Source organism: Hyla sarda, chromosome 4, assembly GCF_029499605.1.
Source record: "Hyla sarda isolate aHylSar1 chromosome 4, aHylSar1.hap1, whole genome shotgun sequence".
Lineage (NCBI taxonomy): Eukaryota > Metazoa > Chordata > Amphibia > Anura > Hylidae > Hyla > Hyla sarda.
Window position 1 is genome coordinate 108,403,722 of NC_079192.1, and position 12,656 is coordinate 108,416,377.

Here is a 12,656-nt window from a genome sequence, read left to right on the forward strand (position 1 = left end):
GGTACTTCTATTAAAAATAAATCTTAATTCTTCTAGTATTTATAGGCTTCTTTTCTTTTAGAATTTCCTTTCTGTCTGACCACAGTGCTCTCTGCTGACACCTCTGTTCATGTGAGGAACTGTCCAGAGCAGGATAGGTTTGCTATGAGGATTTTCTCCTTCTCTGGACAGTTCCTAAAATGGACAGAGGTATCAGCAGAGAGAACTGTGGTCAGACAGAAAGGAAATTCAAAAAGAAAATAATTTCCTCTGAAACATACAGAATCTTAAAAGTACTGGAAGGATTAAGATTTTTAAATAGAAGCAATTACAAATCTGTTCAACTTTCTGGCACCAGTTGATAAAAAAAAATAAAAAATGTTTTCCAGCGGAGTACCCCTTTAAAAGGAAAAATATTTTGCCATACTACTTGTCACAAGAATAGTTTTAAGAATTAAAAGGATCCTGGTATGAGTTGAATTACCACAATCTAGATGAATAGAAAACAAAAAGTCTCCTGTAAGTGTAGAGAACCTTCAGGAAGAATTCTCAAAATGGCACTAATGCAAAATACTACATGTAGTTTTTTTTTTTTTTTTTTTTTTTTACAAAGGAATTTTTTTATTTGTTTCCTCAGATTTTGATCATGTTAAGTCCCATTATATTCTAGTTCTTTTGTTTCTTTTGTTTTGTATGTCAGAGTAGTAGAATTACACATTGCAATATGAAATGTCAAGCTGAAAAATATATTTTCTGGATAAAAATGGCTTAAAGATAAAAAAAAAAAAGATACTTGGAATTATAATAAATTAGAAAAGATTCTGTCTAACAAAAATCTAGGTAAAGCTGTGCGTCTGGAGGCTCTCAAGAGGTTAATAATGCACAGGTTCCACCTTCTAATGAACATGACATGTTCTCTGGGTATACAAGCTGCCCTTCTGGCATATTCATAAATTTGCTGTAATGTCAGCACCGATAGAGAATGTTGTATCACTTGTAGCCAAATGTTCTTTATGGCCACTTTCCTGACACATTCCCTTTATACAGGTGTAGTTAAAGAGCCATCCCAAAGTCCATAAAGATTGCTGAAAGACTGGGCAGCTCTTAAAAAACGAGTATGAACAGTCTGCGTGAGGATCCCACAGAACATTTGGCACAGAGTGGTGCTGTACAAGAGCATCTGCTCAAGGCTCTCTCTTCCAATAACATCAGGGATATGGGGACCGGGGGACATGTTAACTCATCAAAAACTGCACAGAAGTACGGCGAGCAGGAACAGTTCCACTGTAAACATCGGCATGTGCACAGACTTACCCAAGCCTGCATTACAATGTACAATTCAAAAACTAGAGTAGAAGAATAGAGAATTACAGCCTAACACACATTCATATGAGCATGTGCAAAATAATGCAGTGCAAAAGGGAGCAGTGCACTTTAAAAGCATGAGCACAACATGGAGACAATACTAAAAAAGGAAAATTGTTTTTCCTTCTCATTCTTGTGGCAAGTAGATAGCATTATTTACTTGGGAATAAATATTCTTTTATTTCGCTTAATTATACCTCCATGCTGAACAAGACGCATGACGACCGGCATAATTACATTCAGAAACCAGGTCTCTTGGTTTGGGAGGCTGACCATCATAAAAATGTATTTTTTTGCTAAGATTGTTATACCTTTTCCCAACTATTCCTATTTGTATTTCAGCCAGCTAACCTATGAATCGGCAATGTGCAGTGTCAATTTTTGTATGGGATTCTAGTCGGCCGAGAGTTAGTTAGCTTGGAAGTGTATGTCTTCTAGACCTGAGATTGTACTATAAGTAGGCTGTCCTTTGCAGAGTTTTGGATTGGGCCCATAACATGAAATGGGTGGGTTGAAAGGTCTCTTGCCCCATTTGGTTTAGCTGTTACCATAGGTTGTAATAGGATCGCCATTGCCCTGTCTTCATTGGTATTTTTCGTTACGACCTCCACATTTGGGACCAATAGGTGATTCTGCATAATTTGTCTAAGGACTGGGACCAATTAGATATTTTCTTAAACATCTGGCACTCTGTCCTGGTTGGCAAGCTACCAGATTCCCTTTGTGGGCTTGACCCTCTTGCCCTCAGAGAAAAGATTGCATGTCAGAGGGCACTCTTCCTTCCTTGGTCTCTTAGCAGGCTCCAGCGGATTATCGATTGCTCTTACAGCTAAAGTATGACTAGTTGCTCTCATTCTTCTACATATAAAGATTTTGATGGTACAGTCTCATCCTTGTCCACTGTACACCATTGTTTGTCCCAGGTTTAACAGAATCTTCCATGTTACTGTAACCCAGGTTGTGCGCTTATTTATTTAATTTATTTTTTTGAGTGGGAGGCAGATCTTGGGGTATAAAACACATATTAAACCTGGTGCAATGCATATATACTAATGTTTTGGAGCAAATAAAGCCATAATTCTGGGCATTTAGTCTAATAAATACATGTTTTACTCATGATTCAGCAGGATATCAGACTAAGACTGACTTGTGGAACTTAAATGTCTTAAAACTAGAGATCGACCAATATTGATTTTTTAGGGCCGATACCGATAATTTGTGAACTTTCAGGCCGATAGGCGATAACTTATATCATATTATCGGTATAAGTTATCAGCTATTTCTCCCCCCCACAGAAGCCGCTGCAGATCAATGATTTAAAGCGGGCACTTTAAATCAATGAACTGCAGCAGCTTTTGCGGGGCCAGAGATCGCCGCCGTCACCCGCCTCTCTCTCCCTGCCTGTCCTGGGGTTCTGAATCCAACCACCACCGCTGCTGCCCCCTCCTGCCTATCCTCTGGCCAGAGACCGCCACCGCCCACTTCTCTCCCCCTGCCGGTCCTGAGTCCAACCACCGCCGCTGCCCCATTGCCTCCCCTATCCCCAGTTTTATAATTACCTGTTCCCGGGGTCCGCGCCACTTCTGGCTCCGGCGGCGTCATGAGCTGTCGCTGTGCGCACTAACGGTGATGTTGCGTTGAGGACGTCACTCGTCATCGCACAGCAATAGCGCAGGACGCCGCAGGAGCCAGGAGTAGCGCGAACCCCAGGAACAGGTAATTATAAATCGGGGATGGGGGAGGCAATGGGGAAGCAGCGGCGCCGGTCTTTGGCCGGGGGAGTGGGGCATTATCGGCAAGGTAATTGCCGAAAGCGATAACGTCCAAAATCGTGAATAGCGGCCGATAATATCGGCCAAACCGATAATCGGGCGATCCTTACTTAAAACAGCCATTTTCCAATAGAAATGTAATACTTGAATAAACCTTTGGCAAATACAGAATCAGGAATTGAACATAATACTTAAAAAAACAAAAACTTAAAAAAAAAAAAACTTACAGACAGCAAAGGGATCGCTACTTTTCCAAGGAAGTCAGGGGGCTTATCTCCATCTTCATCAAACACAGTGACCTCCAGAGAATCATGAAGATCTTTAATTGGACTGAAAAAAAAAGTAAAAAATAAAAACACTTTAACAGTTTTTTTATTCCCCCCATAAAACCTGTCTGGTTCTAACCATAGTAAACAATCACAGCTTAGCTTTCATTTAACTAGAGATTGTAAAGATATGAAAGCTGATGTGTGTGTGTGTGTGTGTGTGTGTTTGCGCATGTGTGTGTATATGTATATAACATTTTGATCCCATAAATACAATATAATAAAAGCAAATGTATAGTCATTTACTTACAAAGTGAAGACTTTATTCCACTCTGGGTTGAGGTTCTTATATACAGTATGGGTCTGCAGGCGATCATTTCCCACCTCCAAAACACAGAAAGGATCACTTTTACCTAGGTTATAAAGAGAATTGTAATTGTTTAAGACTTAAAAAAATATATAAATCGCATCCACTTCCTTTTGGGAGTAAATTAACAGTTCTCCCATAGACCCGATTAGAGGGGGTGTGGTGTGACGTCACAAGTGGGCGTGGTGTGACATCACAAGGGGGCATGGCATGATGTCACGTCTCAGGAGCAGCATCCGACACAGAATTCAGAGAGCTGCACAGAGATTGTGCAATCAGACATCTTATCCCTTAGCTTTGGATAGGGGATAAGATGTCTAAGGCCGGAATACCCCTTTAACATTTCTCAGTATAAGACATTTTATTCATCAGTTACAAATTGTATTTCATATACGGAAAAATAATAAATTAAAAAAATACAATAAAGCATGCATATTATTATTTCCAATTACAAATACAGGTCAGCTAGCATTTAATTCTTGAACAGTATTTCTTCTAGCATGCAATCCATAACTGATGACAAAAATGTGAACAGGACAAACGAGAAAAGAGAAAAACACTACAAGTTATATGATCTTGGTTTTGTACTAAGTATTACGTATGTTCTAACCATTAAAATAAAGCAGAACACCCCCAATGAACAGACATCCATTGAAAAGCTAGTTTGGCTTATGAGGGCAACATCTATTTTCCAGGATGCATCACCTTAGCTATGAAAAGTCATCCACCAAGGCACTGAAGCAGTTAAAGAAGCAGCACTTTAGGTCTGAGCACAGTTTGTCCTTAAGAGCCATGTATTAGTAGTGTTATTTCCTCAGCGAAAGTTACACTGGTAATCCATAAGCTTTACCAGCCATCACAAAAAAAAACTTTATCAGCAAAAAAACATTATCTTGACAGGATAACTGCCTTTTAGGTTTATGGCTCCGGCGCACAACGCCTACATTGATTTTTTATTTCTACATATGTTGCACCAGTGGCATTCTCCAAATTGCTGAACTGTGGTTAATGATGAAAAGTTATGGAAACTGATGGTTTGCGCTCACCGATTCCAGGTTAAAAATCTTTTTACTGTCATTTGTTTTGAAGGCAGAGTTTGAAGCTACTGAATGCACTTTATTGATCCCATCAACACACACTCACAGAGGACTCTGCTTCCTTCGTCTTCATACACTTTACTTCAAAATGGGTCATTTCCAACCTTCCCGGCAGCTTAAAACCTTTGTATTGAACTGCAGTTCTACTGATATAAACACTTCCTTGTATAAAACCAGTTATTATATAGACTTTCCCTCTAAGAGGCATTAAGGAGACTAATTTTTAGAGTGCTAAAGAGGAAAAATATTTTGATAGGTTGTAAGAGTGGACTGCGTTGAGTTACTTCTTCCTGAATGACTGTTTACTCTAAATTATATGTAAACTGAAAAAAAAAAAAAGTTAATTATTGAATAGATATGAAGGAATGGATAATACATAAGAGTTTTCCCAAACTGTAATGTTAGGAAATTCAACAAACTTTATCAATAGTGACATGAATGTTAATGAATATCTTAATTTCTTGAGGAAAATATAAAGAAAAATTATGCAAAAAAACAAAAACAAAACAAATATATATATACACACATACATATATATATTATATATATACATACATACATACACACACATACTTGGTTGTGTATAATACACATTGTGCATGCATAGACCTTCTGAAGACATACTTCCAGAGACTTAATGTACTGAAGTGAACACTTAAACTATGAGGTTGTCCTAAGACATGGAGGGATGTGCATTACTAAAGAATTTTGGCACAGAAACTCAAATTCTTTAAGCATGTCTGCTTGGACATGCATTGTAGTCTATGGAGATGAAGCATGTTCGAGCGGTCCTAGCACCGACTGATCGTGTGGGCGCTTGCACTGCACAAAATATCTGCATGGATATTCCACCCTCTGAATGGGCCCTCAAGAGGAGTTCACGCAGCACATCTGTTGCAGAAGTTTCTGTGACGAAAAAATGCTCCCTTCCTTTTATTTGCAAGAGTTTACATGCACAGCACAGCTGCAGAAATTTCTACTCCAAACAGGGTCAATTTACCCTTAAAGGGGTATTTCAGGATTTTTTTTTTTTATTTGACTATGCTACAGGGGCTGTAAATTTAGCATAGGTAATATGTGTGACTGTGGTCTTGCAATGTGATTTTTGCCCCAATATTTATTTTTAACAGCATACAAAATTACTCATGTATAGGGATTTCCCAGGTTGCAGTGTGCCGAGACCTGACATCACTAGTCAGTAGTGCAAAGGGAGCCAGTCCTGCTTCAATGGGTGGAGCGACAGAGAGATAATTTAGCAACAGCTGTAGGCCCCCTGATTAGAAAACACTGATCTTTTTAGCTTTTTTTGTGCTGCAATGGGTGGGGTGGCTGATGTGTGGGAAAAAGGAATGTAACTTAACACTTACAAGCATGGAACTATGGGATGTGTAGTTTAAGAGACCAAACCAAACATGAAGTACCCAGATAGCCTGGCAGGTATGTACTAAAATCACCTTATGGTGGATAACCCCATTAAAGGGTTACTCTGGCGCTAAGACAACTGATCCCCAATCCAAAGGATAGGGGATAAGTTGCCTGATCGTGGGGTCCTGCCACTGGGGAACCCCGCCAATCTTTCATGCAGCACCCCGCTATCGTCAGCCTCTGGAGCGAACATCACCCTGGGTATGATGACTCACGATCACGGAACTGGAGTAGCGTGACGTCACGGCTCCACCTTCGTGTGACATCACGCTCCGCCCCCTCAATGCAAGCCTATGGGACGGGGCGTGAGATCCGCCACACCCCCTCCCATAGGCTGATGATAGCGGGGTGCTGCATGAAAAATTGCAGGGGTCCCCAGCGGCGAGACCCCGGCGATCAGGCGTCTTATCCCCTATCCTTTGGATAGGGGATAAGATGTCTTAGCGCCGGAGTAACCCTTTAAGGCTAAGTTCACAAGACAAAATTTACGAGAGTAATTCACTGAATTTGGTGCCCAATATCTATGGAATGTCAGCCCAGAAAATTTGCAGCAAAATATACATATGTGAATGCTCCCAAAGGGGTTAAAAAGATAGCTGCTTTCTTTCAGAAACAATGCCACTGTTGGCCTAAGTTTTAGTGTTATATCGTAGCTCAATTCCACTGAGGTGAATGGAGCCAAGTTGTAATACCACACACAACCTGAGGATAGATGTGGCATTGGTTATGGAAGGAAGCAGCTATGTTTTTTTTTTTTATCCTGGATGATCTCTTTAAAGGGGTTTCCAACCATTTACAACAGTATACAAGAATAAAATATTGGAGGTAATACTCAGCAGACCAATCCCATGCCACTCTCATGACAATGCCTCCCTGTTCCCCTGCAAATCTATATTTACTGGGTTCCAGTGATGACATGGCGTGCCAACACTGGTTTTAACGATGACAAGTCAACAACACTACTCAACACTGCTGTAGTCAAATGTTTTATCAACATTACCTCACTGGAGATGGGTAAACATAGACTGGGTAAAGCACAGGAGCAGGGGATTAGTAAGGTTTGCCAAAAGAGCATATCCACCACACGTGACCCTTCTCTCTAGCAACATTGTCGAGAGGTCACCATACACCTTAGAGATATTGTCCAAACCAACTGACTTTAGTATAAGTTGTATGGGGACCTTAAGATGTCCCAAATCTTTACCAGTCTGAGTGATTACAGTAGAACAGCCATGATCACAGCTTAAGGATATGTAAATCTCACAGTTAAGGTAAAGGGAAGGCACTGTACAAACTTAATGTAAAGGGATTTAGCTACATAAGATCAGCTCAGGGTAAAGAGATCTGGATTTCTGTAGATCAACCAGTTTGCGGTAAGATAGGTTCTTTAAAATTACAGATGTAGCAGAGCTGAGCTGGTCTTCAAAAACAAAGCAAAATGAAATTGCATGGTGTCACCCATAGAATATAATTAAATTCCTAAGGACAATTATTGATTAAGTGCAATTTTGGCAATACAATTGAACTACAAGTAATTATCTTTATAGTGTAGGCCTTACTGCGTTGTGCCAAAGAGAAGATAAGAAAAAAAAGACAGAAAACAATATTGTAAAAATAGAATGCTAACGTTTCTCTTATTAGTGGCTGTGAAAGCGTTAACTACGCTCACCATTAAAATGCGACAGTGGACAGAAAAAAAGGGGAAGAAAAAAAAACACAACAGAAAAAGACAATTTCACCCTGCAATTTTGTTTTCTGAACACTGTTTTTGGTCAGTGAACAAATGCAATCTGTGCAAATAACATGCACATGTACAAAAACTAGTCAATGAGGCAGAAAAGTCATTTCACATTGACAAAACGATTATCTCCAGCATCAGAATCTCTACGCTGTGGTCCACATCCAACCGGCTCATGTTTAGCTGGTGGAAAGATGAGCGATCAATTCAAATTCCACAAATGAAATAAGGATGTGCTTACAGCTCCTCACAAAATGTTCCTAAAAAGAATTCCAATTAATCCTCACAGTGTCACATGGAGCAAAATAAGGCGTCAAATAAAATTAACCCTTGCCTTGTAATTGGACGAGTGAAACATTAGTCAAATCTGAAACTGTCAGAACCTGCTGTGCATTCTCCTACCCATCCCACCATGACATTCATAATCTGCACCCAGATTTGCTGCCATAATACATCAGGGACAAACTGGAAGCACTGCTATAGTACTTGGGTGGATTCCATTATTCCGCAGACCAGCTTGATTGCTTTATGTTTAATAGTTAAAACATGCTGCCAGTTTAGTGGTCTAAAATTTAATGTAGAGCTATAGCAGAGTAACTTTACTTGCTAACCTATGGGAAAACTGTCATAATATTAGAAGAACATTGCACCAGAAATAATTCAGGGGTAGCTATAATTTTTTGAAATTATCAAAAGATTAATCAAAAGATAAGCAGGGGTGTGAATAAGACAATGGCTAGTTTTTTTTTAATCTTCATACTTCTCTCCATTTTTTGTATATAAGCTTTTTTGTTAGTGGCCCACTTGCATCCACCTACCCAATTTGACTGCTAGCCAAAAGAAGAATTGGACTTACCTGGGCTCTTTCTGTGCTGGGGAACACTCCCTGGATTTTGAGCCTCATTTGCATAATAACAAAATGGAAAGGACTATATAAATAGGTATGCTCGAAATCCTGATGATTAGCCCTATCCAGCCATTGGTTTACTTACACCGAGGGGCTGCTGACAGGTCCACTTTAAAGAGATTTTCAGGACCTTAAAGGGGTACTCCGGTGGAAAACAAATGTTTTCGAATCAACTGGAGCCAGAAAGTTATACAGGTCGGTAAATTATTTCTACTTAAAAATCTTAATTCTTACACTACTTATCAGTTGTTGTATGCCCTAGAGGAAGTTGTGTAGTTCTTTCCAGTCTGACCACACACTCTGCTGACACCTCTGTCTGTGTCTGGAACTGTCAAGAGTAGAAGAAAATCCCTATAGCAAACCTCTCCTGCTCTGAACAGTTCCTGACACAGACAGAGATGGCAGCAGATAGCACTGTGGTCAAACTGGAAAGAACAACTCAACTTCCTCTGTGGTATACAGTTGCTGATAAGTACTGGAAGGCAAAATATTTTTAAATAGAAGCAATTTTCAAATACAAAGCTATGGCAGCACTCAGCACTACTAGCGTTATTATTGATGTACTTGTGTGACTACTTGTTTGGGGGCAAACTGTGCCTATGACTATCATGTTAACCTAACACTGTGAGCACCTTTGTCATGGTATATGAGGTATATTTTGTAAGTGGTGAAATGGCTGCATTACTTTATTAGCAAACCACAAGCTCTCCTATGTATTGCACTGAGCCATCATTTTTGAGTTGTAATATTGTGTCTACCATGGTAATATATTTTTTAACTATGCAGTAATAAATTCTGGTTTAAAAAAAAAAAAAAAAGTGGTGCTTTAAACAAATTTTTTTCTCATATGTATACAATTTTCAAATCTAACTTTCTGGCACAAATTTATTTAAAAAAAAAATTATATATATATTTTTTTTTATTTTATTTTTATTTATTTATTTTTTACTGGGGTACTCCTTTAATATTAATAACTTATCTTTAGGATAGGTCATCAATATCAGATTTTTTGGTGTCACACACCAACGATGAGCTGATTGAAGCATCTACAATGCTCATGCCAGTTCTGCACCCTCTTCATTGCTTACCGGGCAATATTTGTTTTCACTCTTTTGTAATAAAGTCAAAATGATATGTGCTGCCATTTTACAAATGCCAACAAAAATTGTTGGAGTTTTTGGTGTATTTATTTATTTTTTTAAAACCAAGGTCTCTGGCTGGAACATATCCCAATGTACTCAGAAAATGTAATTCTTTGTAAAAGAGCATCTGTCTGATAACTGCAAAAAGCTGGTCCCACCATAAAGGTAAAAATATTTTTTGAAGAATTGGTAGAGAGTTGACCAACCTGAAAAATCTGCTGCAAGGAGGTCTTCTGCTTTTAATACCTTGACTTGAAGGAAGCCAATGTCTTTCAAGTTTTGAAAGGAGTTTTTTATACACTATGGAAACAAAGAAATAATGTCAATTACTATAGATGCCATCTAGATAAGCCAGTCTGGTTATTTTTCTCTGTAACAAAATCCACAACCCCTCTATGTGTACCTGTCTTTTTAAATCAAAGAACATGCACTTTCATTGGTTCACGACTGTCCAAATTAGAGCAAAATGGCAACCATCTCTGTGCTTCGTTTTCTATTGTGGGAGTAGTACATATACTAAATGTATTTGTAAGTAAATCTATGTATGTAAGAACATGTGTGGCTAAAATGTGGCTATTCTGCACAGCATAAAGCTGGATGCATCACTTTCCATCTCAGCTGGACTTAAAGGAGATATCCAGTGCTGAAAAACGTATCGCCTATTCTAAGGATAGGGGATAATTTTCAGATCGTGGGGGGTCCGACCGCTGTACAGGACCCCGGCAGCCCACGGGAAGGGAGAGTGTTGACCACCGCAAGAAGCAGCGGCTGACACGCCCCCTCAATACAACTCTATGGCAGAGCCAGAGCGCTACCTTCGGCAATCTCCGGCTCTGCCATAGGGATGTACTGAGGGGGCGCGTCAGCTTCGTGCGGTGGTCGACACCCACTATCTGGCCAGCGAGCTGGGGCCCCATACAGGAGATTGTGGGGGGCCCCAGCGGTTGGACCTCCCACGATCGGAAACTTATTCCCTATCCTTAGGATAGGGGATACGTTTTTCAGCACTGGACTACCCCTTTAAGTCTCTATAGAGTATAGGGCAACAGAATGACATCACATTTTGTCGGTCATTTTGTGTCTGATCAGTGTTTGTCATATTAGGCATGTTTCCTACAGAAAATAATAAAAAGATGTATGCTATCTTTGAAAAACATGATCGTACACATTTGGCTGGATCCAGCAAACAGAAAAATGGATACTTTGCTGGATGTTTGAAAACATGGTGTGAAAGGAGCCTTACTTTTTAAAATCTTATATGTACTACTCCTACAAAAGAAGAACAGAATTGATTATCACTTTAGACTATAATGCTATCTGTTACTTAGAATTGCTAGAGTTTTATTCATAACTAGCTGAGTACCTGGTGTTGCCCAGGTTTTTTTTTTTTGGGGGGAGGAAAATCAACAAAGTAGGAAGCTTTTGACTTCATTTCCCATCCTCATATTGTTGTCATATCCCAACCCCATAGCCAGTCCTCATATCTCAACCTCCTATGCCGACCTCATATCCCCTCCTTAAGTCCCATATCAGATGGGACTGATTTGTGATGAAGATATTGTAAGCTGAAAATAGAAGAAGATGTGGCTTTGTGGGACTGGGCGTGATTTGCAAGCCAGACCGATGCACAAAAAGGGTAGATAATAAAAGGGGTGGGGCTTAAACAGTGGGAATGTCTTTGAGAGATGGGGTGTGGCTTGCAAGCCGGACTGACACACTCACCAGGAGGTGCAGAGCGGAGTTTGTGGAGTAAGGTACTGGAAGTCCCATATACTTGCATGGGACTTGAAACAAACACCCTTCTTTTATATAAGGGTGTGGGTAAGGGTTAATTTAACTATCATATATTTTTGCTTGACATCTAAGTAATATGTGTACCAGGTATTATTGAAATATCTCCAGCCATATGGAAGTTATGTGGGAACATACATTTCCCATTGATTTGCATGGGACTTTAAACAAAAACCCCGACACTCACAACTGGGGGTAGTTAAGGGTTAAATTAACTATCCTATATTTTAAGTGGACATATAAGTAACATGTGACCGAGTATTAACAAAATATCTCCAGCCGTTTGGAAGTTATGCAGTAACATATATTTCCCATAGACTTTAACCCCTTAAGGACCGAGCATTTCTCCACTTTGTTTTTTCCTCCTTACCTTTAAAAAATCATAACCCTTTCAATTTTGCACCTAAAAATCCATATTACATCAGTCATTTCACCATTTTAGTCATTTTACCCAATAATCTACAGCAAAACGGAAAAAAAATCATTGTGCGACAAAATTGAAGACAAAAACACAATTTTGTAACTCTTGGGGGCTTCCGTTTCTATGCAGTAAATTTTTTAGTAAAAATGACACCTTATCTTTATTCTGTAAGTCCGCGTCGATCCCGAACAGCCCCCTGAGCTAACTGGCAAAGTTTTACTTTCACTTTAGACACGGCGTTCAACTTTGAACGTCGCTTCTAAAGGGTTAATAGTGTGCGGCACCGCGGTCAGTGCCGCACGCTATTAGCCACGGGTCCCTTACCTGTGGCCTGCGTTCTAGAATGGGAGTGGACTCAGGACATAAAGGTACGCCCTGAATCCTTA

General features: G+C 39.6%; 1 protein-coding gene across 1 annotated transcript in view; it reads right to left on the bottom strand.

Annotated features, from left to right (window-relative positions):
• Window positions 1-12,656, bottom strand: part of MCTP2 (multiple C2 and transmembrane domain containing 2) — a 208,166-nt gene that overhangs the window by 59,938 nt on the left and 135,572 nt on the right. The window contains exons 12-14 of the mRNA XM_056571863.1: window positions 10,265-10,358; window positions 3,693-3,795; window positions 3,344-3,446 (exon numbers count right to left, since the gene is read on the bottom strand). Coding sequence (XP_056427838.1) covers window positions 3,344-3,446; window positions 3,693-3,795; window positions 10,265-10,358 — 300 coding nt within the window. The remainder of the gene's footprint in view (window positions 1-3,343; window positions 3,447-3,692; window positions 3,796-10,264; window positions 10,359-12,656) is intronic.